Below are 18643 nucleotides of genomic sequence, written 5' to 3' on the forward strand. Positions count from 1 at the left end.
TGGAAACACAGCCTATTATGTACAATATTCCACACTAAGTACAGACCTTTGTGGCAATGCCTGAGGGAAATTTCCCACTGTCTGACAATCCACTGGTGCCATTGTAGCATTTCTTAACATGTACAAACACACATCAATACATATATATATATATATATATATATATATATATATATATACAGAAACATGCACTGTCTTTGTTTTAGCAGAACATTTGTTAAAGGTAAACCCATGCCACACACACACACACACACACACACACATATACACATATACAACAGCCAAATACTGCTGGTGAGCTTGCACCTGAGCGCCTCTGACCCACATAAGGCCATGTGCAGAATGCGTTCCACTTTTCCACTTGACGATGCATCATTAACCCGCTGTCTACTGTCCAGAGGGCTGAGCCGGATTGTGATCCCAGTTCACCTGAGCTGTCATTGTTATTATTGTCATCGTACACAAACACCAAAACACTGACACTGTACTTTCAGAATGTCTTTTTTTCACTCTTGCTTTGACTTTCCATGTTCCCATAATTACACACACACACACACACACACACACACACACACACACACACACACACACCTGTGCACTCACACTCTCAGAGAGCCTATGGTGTCTTCCAGTGTCAAAGTGATTTTGTGGGGTACTAAAGTGCACAGTAGCTCCCATTCTAGCCACTGTGTTGCCTCAGACTCTGACACACATACAGTACCTCCTTCTCTATCTCCCTTACTCTTTCCCTTACTCTCTCTGCATCTGTCTCTCTCTCTCATACACATGCTGGCTCTTTTCTGCTTTCTATCTCCTCTCCAGCTGTCTCATTCTCTTATTCCCTCTTCCCACTCTCTGTTTTCTCCCTCCTCCTATTTGCCTTTCCTTTTCTTTCTCTCTCTTACATGCATACAGATGCACACACACACAATCTCTCTCTCCTTCTCTCTCTCTTCTATCCTTATATCCACCGGCAACAGCCTCCCTCACCAAGCCTGTGGATCCCTTCACTTGACTAATTAGCCTTGAAGTGCTGTTGAAGATCATCATATTTAGCTTAGCGACCTAGCGGCAGAGTGCAGACAGATATAGACTAGGCTGGCTGGAGGCTGGGTGCCTGGCAGTGGGCAAGCTCTCTATCTCTCTCTCTCTATTCTCACTCAGTGCCGCGGGCTTCTCAGTGGCGGAGCGGCGGAAGTGAGGGGTGGTTTTGCTTTGAAAGAGACAAAAAGGGGAAAAGAGAAAGAAGCAGAGCCGAGACCACAACGCAACCACAGAATGGCAGTCTGCTGCAGGAGCAAATCCTCCTAGAGACGGAGACTCGGAGGAGGCAGCGGTCACTGGGAAGCAGCACTGTTTCCAACATACAGAGATTTAAGGTGAGAGTTTTTCTAACCAGTAACTGCCCTGCTTTTTTTTTACTGTTATTTTGGGAAACGGTGTGTGTGTGTGTGTGTGTGCGTGCGTGCGTGCATCTCTCCGACCCACATTGTTGAACCTGAGGTGCAGCACAGGAGCAATTCTGTGCATTATGTTCTCTCTCTCTCTCTCTCTGTCTCACACACACACGCACATGTATCAGCTGTGAAGGAACCACTTGTTGGACAAGTTGACGTGTAATGAATACTGTGATGATGGTCACTTGTGCTTGTGTGTGTGAGTGAGCCTGTGCATACAGGTGTTTTTTTAAATATCAGTCTCTGCAAGCGTGTGAATGCACCTGTGTGTGTGCCAGCGAGATAGTGAGTGGGTCTTTTGTTGCCGTGGTGCCAGTGCGGAGCTTAAAGATGCACATCATAGTGAACAACATGGACAGCAACAGAAGAGACAGTCAGTCATGCCAACTTACATTGCTTCTCATTGTGTGTGTATGTGTGTGTGTGTGTACACAACCTGTTTTCTCTTTACTTAGTGTCACTTTGTGCTGTACCTGAGGCTCGACTATAGTAGAAGCTTGTACTTAAATTGGAATAGAGGGATAGTAGTGGGGGTGGGGCAGTGGATATGACACATGCCTATGGTGTGGGAGATCTGGGTTAGATTCCCGCTGCAATACATCAGCCAATGTGTCCCTGAGCAAGACATTTAACCCCTAGTTGCTCCAGAGGCGTACGAACTCTGACATACAGAGCAATTGTATGTCGCTTTGGATAAAAGCGTCAGCTAAATAACATGTAATGTAATGTAGTGGGATAGTGCCTCCTATGAGGCGACAAGCATGAACCACAGCATGAATAATTAACACACTTAAACACAGCGAGTGCAGTCTGTATTGCTCTGTCACTCAGCTAACATTTCGCAATGCATACTGAAATACTGTATGTGTGGTTGTGCAAATTTAAGTTGTTGCATTGCAAACATTGCAATTTACAGACATTTCAACCATTTGCTGCCATAAACAAGTCTCATGTGAAGTTACAAATAGGGGACTGTGATGATAAATATCTGATGTGGAACAGAAACAGCCGAGAGGGACTTCATTGCCAGATAATGGAAGTTCAAGGTGAGGTGATTTTGAAGGAATTTGATCACCAACATGAAAATTGCAAGGAACATTATTCAGTAGCTGTGTCATACAGACAGGTGTATTCCTGGTGTGCAGCTTGCTTTACAATTTGTATACACTTTTTAAAAGGATATCTACATTTGAATAATTCTTTGAATCTCCGCTTGTTGCTGGTTTAGGAGTCTAGTAATCTTTAATATGTATGTATGTTAAATTTTTCTGTTAAACTGTTTGAGATGAGACAGGATCTAAGTGAATTTAGGTTACTGGGAGTATTACATCTTTAATGTTTTAGTTATTAATGCATATAGTGTAATTCTCCTTTAAACATGTTGCAGCAATACTTAATAGCAGTGTTGAAATCAAGACCACCCTAAACCGAGACCAAGTCATTACCAAGACCAGAGTGTATCAAGACCGACTCAAGACCAAGACCAGATTTGTGTTAGACAGCCAGAGCTTTTTCTCCTGTCTCCCGCTCTCACTTTCTTGGGAGTGTGTGTAAAGGGGGCAGGGAGAGGGGGGTTTACGGTGACACATTTCAAATTAGATATAAGTCGAATTTCTGGTTACATTTGCAAGTTTTAACACATACGTAGGCATAAATCAGACGCTGCACAGGCAATTTAGCTTGACCGGTCTTGAAATAAAATCCAGAGTCCTCTTCATCTGAGACCGAGACAAGACCGACTAAAAATGCGGTCGAATCCGAAACGAGACCTTCAAAAATTGGTCTTGAGACCAAGACCGGTCTCGAGTACTACAAGACTGCTTAATAGTAAATACTTTGCATGGCGTATTTTTTGTATTTGAGTGAACATGAATTATAATGTTTTACTTTAAAAGAACTTTGAAGAATTGGATTAATTCCAAGATAAAAACAAATGTGGTTCCTGTCAATGTTTCTTGTTTCAAATGTATCATTTTACTATATCACTGATGAAGACATGGACGCATTCCAACCTTGTGAAATGGCTTCCTCCCCGCTCATCAAAAACGACCATTGATTGGGGAAAGGGCTGACACAGCAGCGGAGATTTCCCCTCAGGCATAAAGTCAGCAAGATAATTGTTGTCAAGGAGATGAGGGAATAGGCTCGATATCTTAGAGGAGAACCAATTGGTGTTTAAATGGATAAATCATATTGAAGACTGCTGAGGGCAGTTGCTTTACGATTGATAAAATCATGATTTCAAAGAAAAACTGCATTTGCTTTTGTTTTTTTTATTTTATTTTTTTTAAGATTATTTTTTGGGGGCTTTTTCCCTTTATTATAGTGACAGTGGATAGACATGAAAGGGGGAAAGAGATGGGGGATAACACGCAGCAAAGGGCCGCTGGTCGGATTCAATCCCGGGCCGCTGCAGGACTTGGCCAACATGGGGCGAATGCTCTTACTGGGTGAGCTAGAGGCCACCCCTGCCTTTGCTGTTTGATTCAAAGAGGATATACTTGAATGCCTTTTGAGGCGTCCCTCAACTTAAAAACAAAAACTTTGATATTACTCAGCATGTTAGAAAACCCTGAGCATCTCATGAGCTGTCCTTCCTTGCACGAACTTCCCCCACCATCTCTTCCCCTGTCTCCTATTCTCACTTTGGGGACTAACACTTTTTTCCTCAACTTCTACCTGTTATCCCCTGATTGCTGTTGTTTCCCATTGCTGAGTCTGCTTGCTTTCACCCGACCCTCTTCACTTCTGAAGAGTCTCTGAACGTCTGCATCATGGCTTTGTCTCTCTTATCTCTTTCTGTCAGGTTTTTGTTTTTGATCATCGCTCCTCTGTTTCCACTCTACTTCTCCTCCTTATAACCTCAACCCCAATTCTTTTGATTGCCTACAGTGTGTGTGTGTGTGTGTGTGTGTGTGTGTGTGTGTGTGTATGCGCGCACGCACGCATGTGCACGTGTGTGCGTGTTTGTGCGCACGCACCTGTGCATGTGATTGCATTGATGCACAATGTATCTTTGTGGGCATCTCTGCATATTAGTGAGTTTGTGTTTGTCGTGCATGTGTACACGTAGCTGTGCACATAAAAAATAGGTGTTTTAACCCTGATTAGAGATGATGAGAGGATTCTCTTTTCGTGCTCAGACATAATTATTCATAAAATTTACAACATGGAACACACAGGCTATCAGCAGTGTTGAAGTTCCCTGGTTTACTAATGGGTGGATATCACATTATGAGCTCCAGCTGTAAGGAGTGTTTATAATGATTGAAGATCTTAATAAGTTAGACACATGGACTTCTATTGTTTATGGTGAAGGTTTGATCTCACACATATTACTGCATTAGATTTTGAGTTTGTATTAATAATCTGAATCAGCAAAGTGACTAGTAACTACAGCTGTCAGATACATGTAGTAATAAAGTGTAAAAAGTACAATATATCCCTCTGAAATGGAGTGAAAGCATAAAGAAGCATAACGTGGTATGAGTAGATGTACTTAGTTACATTTCACCACTGCTTGATTTTATGGTTAATTATTTGCTGAGATGGGCCTTGAATGTTGGCATTGAACATAATAGCATGCAGGCAACTGTTGCCCTGCATCACCTATATGAGTAGCACCAATGTTTCTGCCAAAGGACATTTTTGTGTATTAGGAGGTTTTACTTGTGTGTTTTTTTTTAAACTAGTAGCATATTTTGACACAAATGCTCAAAGAAAAGGAAGGAAGGAGATGTGTTGGATTCTGTTCTCAACAATATCTCCAGCTGTAACGTCACAACCGCTAACGTGTGGACGTAATAACTGTGCGCGGGGCCCTTTAATCTTCTAGTGGAAGTGACGTAGGCAGTAATGAAATCTGAACACAAGTGGTCAGCTAGAGACGTATGAGGTGTGAACGGCAAGGGGCTTTGGCTGTCCACTTGTCTTTGGATCACTGAAACACATTTTAAAACAAGTGTAAACAGGATCTAGATACTGAACCTTCAGGTAAAAAAGAAATAGTTCACCAAAGAGTTATACTCCTTTTGCGACTCAACAGACTATGAAACTCTCACCCTAAGATTTACTCTCAGCCCGACACTGAATATAAAAAGACTATTTGTTCTTCTAGAACTCATACGACTGTTTAGTGACTAATTGTTGTCACAAAGTTATGACTAATTCGAGGTGCCAGTCAGGTCTCTTTCCTTACAAACAAGTCAATTATTATCCACAGCCAAACTTACAGTACAGGTTGACTTGGCATGAGTTTAAGGTTGAATTCTGAATTCTCTTAAAGACCCAGGCTGCCCTCATAGTAAACACTGCATTTATTGTTTATTATTATGAGCACTACATTAAAATGATCAAAGATGTTCCACAACTTTATTTGATCCACATCTTTATGAATTTCACATATTTGTCTGTGCTTGAGTGATAATATATTTTTTCGATGTCAAGTTCAAAATTTGCAATTGTAGTTTTTGCCAAACATGAAGTAGTTTGTGTTTTACTGCTCAGTAGCTCTGCACCCAGCATATCCTTCCGATTTAAACAGAACTAAGTTAACTAAAGCTTTGCAATGACTTTTGACCCCACAGATGATTGACAGTCAGCTGTCAGCACAGAGGAGAGCAATGAGGAGCCTTCCTGAAGACAGCGGCCAGCAGAAGACCAGCACCTACATCGTGCCCTGCTTCCTCTTTGTGGAGGTGAGTGTTTGGACACATTTTGTTCAAGAGGGACCAGCATGCAGCACCATGGTTCACCTGTTTTGTTCATCAGACTTGACTGTGCTGATATTGTACAGTCTAGAAAATTTGACATGGGGTGGCAAAGGGGTAGCGAGAGATCTTGGCAGGGTGGCAGGGGAAGACGATAAATGGGAACCCCCATATGTAAACGCACTGCTATGCCCAATTATGCACCGCAACACCCTGCTACGCCCTGAACTGCTACAACTATTATTTCTAGTCATAGTTCCATTATCGTTATTGTTACTATAATTGCCACCGTTCATCATACCAACTGATATAATTATTATGATTCATAATTCTCTATATCTGTATCCGTCTCTGTGTCCCAACCGGCAGCGGCAGATGGCTGCCCACCAAGAGCCTGGGTCTGTCTGAGGTTTCTGCCCAAAAGGAAGTTTTTCCTTGCCACTGTTACACCAAATGCTTGCTTTTGGGGGAATTGTTGGGTCTTTGTAAATTATAGTGTGGTCTAGACCTACTCTATCTGTAAAGTGTCTTGAGAACCAATGATTTGTTACGATTTGATACTATAAATAAAATTTAATTTAGCTGGAATTGAATTAAATGGCTTGATCATATTTACCACTAAAACGGCGACCCTCTGTAAACGTTGTGAATTCAAACATGGCAGTTTGTAATATTTTGTATTATGCTGTTTTTGTCTTAAATCTAAAATCAAAACTAATCAAAGGGCAGAATGCTTTTAGACGTGCTGTTGTTGATGCTGACTCGCCTTTAGCATACATTACATTTATTACAAATTTAACTTTAAATTTAATTTAATTAAACGTGTTTAAACTTCACCGGGGGAAACTGACTTCACCTTCAGAGGCTCGGAGGCAGCTCAGTCACTCCAGTCTTTGCGAATGCCGCTCTGCACGTTTGATGCAGGGACGTAGCTAAATATTTGAGAGGCAGGGGTCTAAGATTACATCTACAATTATTTTTAATTAATATAAAGTAATTGTTTGTTTCAATGTTTTAAGAAGCTTTTGGACATAGTGGCAGTTTGTTTTTACAAACACAGTTTTTGGAACACCAAAGTTAGGGGGGCAGGTGGGGGGGGGGGCAAGGCCCTACAGTGGGGGGGACCAGCTGCCCCTGTACAGTTGGCAAAGTTATGTGCAGTATGCTGTGTAGATGCAGGTTGTACATGAAAGTGGGCAGAAATGAAGAGTTAGCTATATACTGTGTGGAGTCACACAGAGCAAATTGATGGACACATGAAAGCACATTTACCATCTTCTGCCTCTGAATGCTCCTCTTCCTCTTCTCTTCTATTTCTTCCCACATCTCTTTATTCCATCATTTCACGTTTCTCATGGCAGATTAACAACAATGAGCTTCAATTGGGAAATTGCATGAATTAGCTATATTGTCACAAATGGGTAATTAACCTCAGTCTGCGAATCAATTTGAGATAACATTCAGCGGGAGGGTGAAGGGGTCTATCACTGAGGTATTCCCGCAAAAAAGACCCTCTCGAGTGACCTTTTTGCTCAATTCCTTTCCTCCACTCCTCTGCCCTTCCCCAGACTCTTCTTCTCTCCTTGTAATCCCTAAATGACCTGATGGAGCGCTCATGGCCTCAGCTGCATTTTCTAATTAATTGGCCTAATTAAGAACGGAAACCCAATTAGCCCGTGCTGCCGCTAACACGCTCCAGGCCTGCAGGTCCTTTGAGCTACAGCAACGATAGCTGAATTAGCTGTTTTTATGAACTAAAATACAGTCTTTTGAATTCACCCAAAAAATTTGATGTTGCATTCTTATACAGGTTAAAATATTAAAGCTTGAGGTTGGTGGAAAGTCAAATGGTGCCATAGAAAGTTGACTAGATGAGTCAGAGGTTCATGTTTTGCAATTGTAGATATAGCCCAGAGCCAAACAAGAGAGCTCAGGACAGATATGGACATTTTTGTGTCCCACCGGTTGAACAAACTTAGGTAAACACAGATCTTGTGAAAACTTGGCCTCGTTTAGGGTTTTTTAAAGTTTCTAGTGTAAACTGCATCTTTCTTTAGTGCACCTGCTGTAGCACCTCAACGGAATCTCCTGAAGGATTTTCTTCAACCTCGTTCTTCCTCTCTTTTCTTTGTACTCATTCACTCATTCACAACATCCTCTTGAGATCACAGTACAGCTTTTTTTCATCCGCTCTCTGTGCCTCACTAAATACATGAATCCTACACTCTTTCCACATAACACTCCTCAACAACACACACCTCTGTTACCGCTGCATCTGTTTATAGCACAAATATCTCACAATCCCTGCAGGTCTTAGCTTGCTTTTCTTTTCTTTCATTGTTTTTCATGCTTTGGTATTGGCTCATTCTCAGCATCCTCTTGAGGACTTGTTATAATGATCTTCCAGCTTTCTAATTTTTTCTTAGTGTGTCTATGCTATCTTTAGGCTTATATCTGTCAATGGTGCTCCTCCCCTCCTCCAGTATTCTCTTTGAGGGTCTCTTGAGTACTGCCCAGTCACTGTTTTTATTCAGATCCTCCACATCACTCCTCTCCTTCATTTATTCCTTTGAGTAATTACATCTTTTGCACGATGGATCTCTCCATTATAACCCCTTTACTTGTAAAGCTTCATCTCCTCCTCCCACTCACAAGCCTGTCTGCTATCACAAAGACCTCCTTTCTCCCCATTCCTCCTCTCCAGCTTCATGTTCCCTCGTGGGTCTCCATCGCTTCTTCGTTGTTCTTTTCATTTCTCCCCTCGTTTCTGTTCACCCCTTCCTCTCAGGGCACGTAGACCTTGTCCTCATGCTCACCTCATATCACACAGCGGAGGGTAACATGCACATCTAGACTCTGTGGAGTGCAGCAGGAGGAGTTACGTGCAGCTGATACTGTCTCTGCTCTTTGCAGTTGCTATCCCATTTTGTCACCTTACTGTAATCGCCCCTCTCTCCAGGGGTGCATCTATTGTTTTTGTTTTGTTTAAACAGGGCCAGAGGTGGGGAGATGTAAATCTAAATTGACTTTAATGACTATATATGCGCTTGAATGAATCTGTGTACATTGCAGTAGTTTAATAAAGGGCATTTTTAAATTCTATTCCCCCCTCTAATGTGTTCATACTGAAGCAGCTTGCTGTAGCATAGCTCCCCCCGGAGGGCACTCACTCTTTTGTTGTTACATTAGCATCTCATTACCCAATTTTTTTTCCCGATTCAAACGGCCAGTCTTATTTCTTTTTTCTCTCTTGTGATCTTTTTGCTGACTCCCTCTCTCTTTCCCTCTTTTTACCACAATCTAACTCTCTGTCTCTCACTGTCAGGCTCTCTCTTCCGTTATCATTTTATCTTGATGGCTTTTTTCCTCTTTCGCGGTCAAGTCCTGCTGTCAGTTCAACACTGCCTAGGCCACGTTCACACGTACCAAAATTATCTTTTTTTCCCCTGTCTTCCCTGGCATCGTTTCAAGAATGTTTGCATCCAAACGGATCCATTTGTAAATGACTCAACACGCTACTTCATATTCTAGGCCTATAGGTGGCGCTGTTTCTGCTACAGAAATTCACCAAAAACGGAGAAGAAGAGGCGGAGCATGCGCATAAAGCTTACGCGCTGTATACAAACAGACAGTAGAAGAAGAAACCAAACAGCCCTAGTAACCCTAATAGGCTCAATATCTTCTCCAGCAGGAACACAAGCATGTAGTCCGCCATTGTGCGTTTACACCAAAAAACGTCTCTGTGTGAATAGCCCCTAAATCTACTGTCTCTAACTTTGATTAATGTATCTCTCGCTCCTCTATTTTCACTTTCCATGTTTCTCCTTCAACTGTCTTCTCTCTGTCTCCCATAGTAATTGTTTTCTTCTTCTTCTAGATTAAAATGTGACAACTGGCCTTATCAGTTTCCTATACAAACGAGTGAGATTTCACACAATTTTGCTTTTAGCTGCATACTGTAGCTCTGTGTCTTTACTCTTCTCTCTTGTTTTCACTCCATGCTGCTGCTGTTGCTGCCATCATGCTGCAAAGCCACACAAGAGACTGGGCTGCAGCCTAACAGATGCACTGCTTCAAAGGACCCTCTTTAAAAAGTAATTTTGATACAACTGATTTCTGACTTGCTATAGACACTGGTGGATGGAAGGAGGGTTGTAAGTTGGTGTGATCTAGGCCAGACAGGCCTCCTGTGAACATATGTACTGAAGCTGACTTCTGAAAGTCAGAGTGACTACAAGTGGATTATTTGAGTGGATCTTACTGAGCATACAACTTGCAGCCAGTGAGTGGTAGTGTGTGGTATCAGCTGTAATGCTGCGTTCATGCCACCTGGGAATAACAGGGACCGCTCCCGTGATTACGTTGTTTTTCCATCTGCCAGTGTTCACATGGCCAGGATGCGTGTTCTTCTTCTTCTGTTATATTGGTGTTTGGCATAACAACTAGTTGCATGACTGCCACCAATGATTGGCCATAGTCTAGAGCATCAGGTGTGTGAAAACATGGAGGCCACAATAACAAAAGATTTGCTGCTGTTTTCTTATACGAGCATAGAAACAGCACACGGACAGGTGTTTGTTTGTGTTATCTGCAGGACAACGAATGGGAAAGGACACGGATAAGGTGTTGGTTTTTTATACATGGGCCTATTTATGAATAATTTGAAACATGTTATGTCTGTGTATGTTTCTTGGCAGAGGCATTTGTCCACATTAAACAGTTTATTGTCATTGAAATATGTTCAGTGAACCAAAGTCGCCTACATCAAACGTCAGTTGTCAACAACGCGTCACCAACTGGGAAACTCGGTTAGCAAAATCTAGAGTTTCCCCACCTCTGATTTCCACAGGAAGGGACGTGAATGATGACATTTTCACTCAGACAAATGTTTTTCCGATGTCTATGAACGCAGCATAACATGGATTTCTCGGCAACGTCATCACTGCTTGCGCACGCAACCGGGAGGCAGAAAGAAGACGTGTTTCGTGTTGCTAGTAGTAGTAGCGACTTACATAGTGTAAGTCAAAATGCCAAGGAGTTGTTGCATGGTAATTGTACAAACAGAGCCATTGATGGGTGCCTGATGTTTAACATACCTAGGGGGACGCATGCTTTTGCCAAAAACCGGCGGAGGTTATGGCTTCAAGCCATAAGAAGGGCAGATTGGGGTCATATGCAAGAGTCAGGCTCCCATTATATCAATCAGAAAAGTTGCAGCTTGTTCAATTGTTCAGCTAAGTGATATCTACCTGTCAGGGCTGTAGTACTCGAGTCCGGACCATAGACAGTTAAAGGTCCGGACTCGAGACAAGTTTAGACTGCTAGCTAAAGCTACGCCGATGTTTTGCAAACGTTAGCGCAACAGTGTTAGCCTAGGTAAATATTACGACTGCCTTCGGAGTTTCTTATATCTGCGTCCACGTTGTCAACATAAGACCTGTGGCGTTAGTGCTTCTTTTCTACCATAATTTTATTGAATGAAATATTAAGCTTCGCTCCTACGAGATGGGTGGGTTTTTATTACGTTACACACAAAGCTAACTGCCTGTACGTATGCTAGCAGACATTAGCTAACGTTGCTGAGACAGCGGCAGTAGAGTTTCGGCAAGCTAACCACGACCTTGACTAAGTTTCCTTCCACTTGTCAATCGAATTATCTGAAGTTCGGTAAAAAAACTCATGTGAATAAAGCTGGTGAAAGTGTGTTTCCATCCAACGGCTTTAAAGCGAATAAAAACCTGTGCGTAATGACGTCACATGCTGTTTTGTGGTCAAATTGGTATATCGAATTGATTTGAGACATTTTAAGGTGTTTCCATTCATTTTCACACTGAATCGCACAACATTCAAGCAAACATTTGCGAACAAAGTTTTGCTAGACAAAATGGATCGCGCCATCTACCAACAAATGATCAATATTGCACAAGTTGTAATAGTGCTTATGTGCCAGCTGATAGCGACATATCAAACTATAATAAGAAAACAACGACGCTATCAACACATTGCTATGATGATGCAGATGCAGATGCAGATGAACCAACCATAAGGGTATACTCAGGGGTAACCCTGCTGCTAACATTGGCTATTACATTAGCCTAAAATGATAATTATAGCCATACATATATATCACAGTAACACTGCAAAATTAAAGACAGACAAACAGATCCAACTAAAATCATATTGTATTTATATACAAACAATACAAACAATAAGGAAAGCTTCAATACTTAAGGTTGTCGCAGTAGCAGACTAGTTTACCAATCTGGCTTTCTGCCTCCGGTATGTGCACGCACCCAGTATTGTTTGTAAACAGGAAACCCGTGTATAGTAGGATAATCATTACAGTGGATGTACTATAGCTGCTAATTCATGGCACCTAGCCTTTGCATCCTGGCTTTGCTGTTCAGCCTCGACTGCCAGCTCAGAGTAGCTGAGCCTCCTCCTCCTCTCTGCTCCTTCCTCATGCCTTGTTGGCTGCATCCTCTTGTGGCACAGCCAGTTATGTAGAGTAAACAGACTGCTGAGCATCGGACCACATAATGTTTTACTGTAGGTCTACGGCCCAGTGCTGTCTGTGATGATACTTTAAGGTCTCGGTTCATGTCTGCTTACATCTTTCATTGCCTAGCTTCCCTATAGACACTTAATTTGTGCCTGCTCAGTCATTTCTGCCTAGTCCATAATATTTCTCTCATGACTTTTTTTTACTTTATGCAAATATTTGGTGCATAGGTTTCTATCTCAGTTTGCATACTGCTACTTAGCAACAGCAAATACGTTTTAAAGGAAGTATATTTCTGCCTCAACTGTATTATTTCAACATACTGAGGAGAAGTTGTTAAACATATCTGGCAAGTTCTTGCAATGCGATATTCGCTTGTAGCAACTAAAGCAGGATTAAACTTTTTTATGGTTATGTTTATGTACTAGATGAAAGGCGAACAATTTTACTTGTCAAAGTCTGTTTACAGGTCTTTGGGAGTGCTACTGCATACTGTATGTGAAAAAAAGTTGTATAAAGTCTTGTGCAGAATTACAAAATCTCCAGGGATCTCCAGGGAGATTTTGCTGAAAATCGCTGACTCGAGTGATGTCACTCGAGTCAGAGTTGGTTGGGGCTGAAGAATACAAGGCCAGACCTGTGTAACCCACTCCTTATCTCTGCCTGAGGCTAGCGGCTTGAGGCTACATTTGCAGCTACTACCCACTGTAGCATAACACACCTGAATCTCTGACTGAACTGTTGAAGGTAGAGTTACATTGTGATTTAACGTAGGTGCCAGGTTTTGACAAGGAAGTAGAATGATCACTGGTTCTGGTGCATCAATTTTGATCCTTGTGAATCCCGGTCTCCTGCACTTTGTATGCCCAACTAGGTTTTCTATCAACATACTTAGCAGACATTGTTAAACACGTCTGGCAGGTTCCAAAATGTTGATATTAAATGTGTGTGACCAACCCTCTACAACTTGTGTTAGGTACACAAACACAGATTTTCCTTCATTTAAAGAAGCTTTGCCACAGAGCATAATCCAACAAGGCAATTGTATTTCTTGCATGAAATATCTGGCAAAATTAGTAGTATATAAATATAATTTCTAGGAGAAAGGGTTGCTCCAAATTATTACAGACCAAACTTCTATTGTGTTTCATCTATCTTGTTGCTGATCATAGGCTTTTCAATGCTTGATTTTGCTGCCAAGTGCATCAACTTCAAGAAACACCTTACCCTGCTTGTTGACAGGATTCGTGTTGCTGTGTGTGAGCACGGAAAGCAAGTGACATCTTTCACTGTTTTTTGGTTTAGGTGTGAAGGCAGCACAGCATCGGTTGCTCCAATAATGAACAGCATCCTAAATGCATCAGACCTACTGCTACAGTTCCCTACAACAAAGCATCTTCCTCTCTACATGTGCTTACCTTATCCATATTCCCTACTGGGTTTGATAATGCCTCAGTACATCTCCTTCCCCCGAGCAACCCATTTGTTGCATGTGTTTACTCTTTTCTAAAGAGGTTTTTTTTTTTTTTTTACAAACAGCTGTACTTTTGCCAAGACCACCCCCGACCAAACTGTGCCCGCACCTTCTTCGTATCTAAGCAGAAAAAATGCTTACTTAACTACTCTAGTAGTGCTCCTTTTCATACTAACTCCAGATTTACCTTACAAATTCTTCTGTTAGACTACATCTTGATGTAGAAGCAGCTTAACTTCAATTTGCCTTTAAGCCGTTTTTTTAACTATACAACTAATGATTATCTTTAACATCTTTTTTTAAATCAATCTATTTTTCAATAATTTGTCTCAACCACATAAGAAAGTCAGCAAAGAGAAAATAATGAATCACATCCCTGAACGTATTATATATATATATATATAATTTTATTGATTAATTCTCGGGTGTTTTCATGCTCATTTTTTGAAAATGCTTGCACAAATTATTATTATTGCACACACACACCCCGCCACAAAGACACAGTAACAGCTCGTTTTCACATTATTCTCTCCCTATAGTTTCCCCCTCATTATCTCTCAGACTCTAAGAATAGCACCTGCCCGCCTGTCTGCTGCGCTGGGATTTCTCTGCACTCTGGGTGGATGTTTAAAACACTTGTTAGCTGGCTGCTTCCCACCTGTTATCAATTCAGGGAGGAAGGGAGGGATGACGAGAGACCCCGTTTATCACAACATAGGCTTGTATAATCTGTGAATATTGAATAGAATAGCCGCCTATATATCTAGGCTGCAGCGCCGTGGCCAAATTATCTTATCAGAAACAGAACTATAAGATCTTTGCTGGAGTATGTCTCTAAAAAAAATTGCTTATGTAAGATAAAATCTTTCCCCTTGATTCTTTCTGAGCTACATGCAATTATAGGATACAGAAATGCAGACTGATTCTCACTGCTGCCCATGTTGCTCTGAATGATGTCAGCTAAATAGATTGAAACAGTGGAGTTCCAAAATCAAGATATTCAGCATTTATGAAATTGACATCCTTTCCAGCTCAAGGACAGATTACATCAAAGTCAAACTTGTCAGTGAAATTATTGAATTGCCTGTGCTTAAAAAAACACATTAAAAGACACCGATCGTCTTTATTTCTGAAGAAAGGAATGCAAATTAGACAATAGTTTATTAAAACATAATTAATACATTATAATAGTTGTTTATATATGTAAGCAGAGAGCTCTGGAATGAAACGTTTAATTGCACTGTAGGGTTTTATTCAGGGAACATGTTTGTGTGCGAGCCTGCATCTGCTTTTATTCTTCCGTTTGTAAGATGCGGGGGCATGTTTGCTTAAGGACTGGGGATTTTGTAGAATTATTTGATTGTTGCTGCCTAAAGAGAAGGACAAGTGAAAAGGAGAAATAATGGTTGAAGGGAGCGAAGCACATACAGAGACAAAGTGTTTGTGTCTGAGAGCAGATAGAGTTTTGACAGTGAGGATGATTGAGAGACATGGAGGGAAATGCTGTAAGAAAGAGGGGATACACAGAGAGCGTGGGTTTAAGAAATGATTTGGGTAAAGATGTTTTTTGACAGATAATGAAAGGAGGAAAAAAAAGCTGATGAGTTTAAGATCAACTAGGCATGGTGATAAAACACACCCAGACAAACAAAAGAGGTGGAAGAAGGGAGAGGGAGAAAAGAGGGGAGGGCATGTGGGTGCCCAGAAGATGAATGCCTGCTTTGATCCTCTCCCTTTCCTTTGTTCCTTCTTTGTATTTTTCCTTTCTCTCCACTTCACCCTCTCATACATCCTCATTTGCTATCTTTCACCTCCTCTGCCCTTTTGTTTTCTCTTCTCTGTGCTGCCTTCCTTGGTTTTATTTCCTAGCAGCACACTTGACTTCACCCCGGTGTATTCTGTGATATACTAATGTCTCAGTAACCGTTTTATCAGTCTGTTTATCTTCTTCTACTTTCCCTCTGCTGCTTCTCCCAGTTCTCTCTTTAAGGCTCAACCCCTCTGGCTCGTCCACTTTCCTCTGTCAGTTGGCCCAACTATCTTGCACTTGTCTTGCTCAGTATGTTGTAATACAATCCAGTGACAGCAGGCGGCAGTCAAGCTCATTCATTTGCTTGTTACCCATTCTATGTCATGCAGTAGGTTGTTTTTGTGGCTTTTTTCCATCATTTACATGTGATTTATGCAGATGAGTGAGTATGTGTGAGGAGAGGGTGGTGTGTGTTTGTTTCTTTCTGGGTGCGTTGAAAACTAGCAAATGCCATTAGGAGCACCAGGAGAAGGCAGAAGAAAGTTATTTTCATAGATTTTTTTTTTTTCTTTTCTGTCTCGTGCTACTGTCAGGATATAGTGACAGTTTCAGCAAATATGACAAAATGTTTTTTGTAAAAGTTACCTACTGAACCTTTAATCCAATTGAAATGTTGTGGAAAGATCTGAAGAGATCAGTTCATGCAAGGCAGCCCACCAACATCACTGAGTTGAAGCAGTTTTGTGAGGAGGAATGGACCAAAATCCTCCAAGCCGATGTGTAGGACTGATCAGCAGTTACAGAAAACGTTTTAGACAAAAAACACATCAGACATCATCAGAGCAAAACGAAGCAGCATGTCTCCTATTCTCCCTGAGCAGTGTGACATTCGTCGTCTCCCAGCGGGGTGCTGTCATCTCAACACCAGCCTCCGTCCACACATTCTCACCTTCTGTAAACATGTTTGACTTTATCAGTTGACTTTTCTGCCATCTGGCCACTACACACAGACCAAAGGTAGACATGCAACAATGTGCAAGCTCACAGTTTGGCCCCAGGAGACATTGTCGCATTTTATTTTGCCCTTTTCTGGTTAAAGGGCTTTTGAGGGCATGATATTTTCTACTGTTTTTGTCACATCAGTGCCATACTGTGTTAGCCTCTTTGATTTCCTTGCTTTTACTCCCTTTGAAGTGCAGAGGTATGAGCATTAAGTCCTAATTACACGGCCTGATGAGTCATTTTTGTTTACTGGGTCAGCTAGAAAGAGGTCATAATTTTTAATGTGCCTTATTTTGTAAAACTCTGGTTTCATCCTATGGCTAAATGTATGCTGACAGATTTTAGTAGCTTAATCAAATTGGGGTTCATTGCATGACATCCATTGCATGTAATCCCTCATTTGTCATGTCTGTTGGTGAAACCACCTCAGATTTTTAAGTTGTTAGTTGGCAATACCAAATCTGTATGAATCACACAAAAATCACCAAAATTTCTACATTTGCTGTGATACAAGCAGGGTCTGGTTTGAAAGTCAAAAGTGCAGAAAGCATCAGACATGTGCAGATTGTGTACATTTGTTTATTACAGTGAGTGTGACCAACATTTTCTACTTCTATCAAAGAAAAGCATGTAAAATTGCTGTCTTATTTTTCACACTTGAGTTGAATGTTTCCAAGGCTGTTTACCCAGGTGAAAAAGAAATCTATTAAAAATATACTTTAATAAAGTGTACTAAGTATATTTTCTACATTTTGTACTTTTTTCGTCAAATCCAAGTATAGTTAAGTGTATTCAACTTAACATATATTTGACTACACTTCAAGTGTAAATAGTATGCTAAAATGGAACAACTTTTTTCAAACTTCAAGTGCACTGAAATACACTAATGAAAATCTAGATTCATAAGCAATTAAGCACACTTACAGTACAATTGCATTATATCGCCATTCTAATGGAAATACACTTAAAAAGGCATTGCAGCTCAACTTATAGTTGTGTTTAAGTACATTTTGTATATATTGTTATCATACTTGTTACTATATACTATGTTAATTTAGTATGCCTCTGTAATATTTCAAGTGATCTATAAATGCACTTCCTAACTATATTTAGTGCTTTTAAAGTGTCCCACTATGACAATAATGTATTTGAAGTGAAGTTCAATAACAACCTAAACATCATAGACACATACTTTCAGTGCAATGTTATTATAGTGTTAGCAAGAAATGAATTGTGTTTGAAGTATACTTCATCTGTACTTTTACCCCCATTTTGTTATACTTAAGCATAAATGTTGCTATTATACTACAAGTATATTATATTACAATTAATTTCAAGTGCATTACAACAACAGATTACAAATTGCATTTCAGAAAAGGATCTTTATTACTCACACAAAAGTAACACACAAAATATCCAACTCATTTGAATTAAATGTAATCAGAGCCTGTCTGTCATGGAATATTGCGCAAAAATCAGTGCAAATACCATAGGACACATGTATATATACCCCAAGCCATATACAACACAAAAGTCCAACATTACAAACTGGGGCAAACAAATCTGGAGCAGTAGTAAAGCCATTTCGAACCCCGTTTTACGCTTCCAGCTCACTTCTACCCAGTTTGAGCATTACCTGCTGAGTAAAGTTGAAAGTGTTTTTCATGCACATGGGGTAGTCCAGGTGCAGGGCGTAGATCAACCCGAAACGGCTGTGTGTGTGAAACGAAAAGGACACAAAAGGCCTGA

At 40.9% G+C, this 18643-nt stretch overlaps 1 protein-coding gene across 3 annotated transcripts in view; it reads left to right on the forward strand.

The window, feature by feature from the left end:
* Window positions 1-786: 786 nt before the first annotated feature.
* The window catches only part of plppr2b (phospholipid phosphatase related 2b), a 55982-nt gene continuing 38125 nt past the window's right edge, over window positions 787-18643 (forward strand). The window contains exons 1-3 of one of the 3 annotated variants that reach the window (XM_031285952.1): window positions 1275-1379; window positions 2374-2503; window positions 6044-6154. In XM_031285952.1, the coding sequence (XP_031141812.1) occupies window positions 6044-6154 (111 nt within the window). In that variant the 5' untranslated portion in view covers window positions 1275-1379; window positions 2374-2503. Of the gene's footprint in view, window positions 1380-2373; window positions 2504-6043; window positions 6155-18643 lie in introns of all 3 variants that reach the window. The other 2 variants (XM_031285954.2, XM_031285953.2) reach the window with 2 other exon arrangements.

Source organism: Sander lucioperca, chromosome 4, assembly GCF_008315115.2.
Source record: "Sander lucioperca isolate FBNREF2018 chromosome 4, SLUC_FBN_1.2, whole genome shotgun sequence".
NCBI lineage: Eukaryota > Metazoa > Chordata > Actinopteri > Perciformes > Percidae > Sander > Sander lucioperca.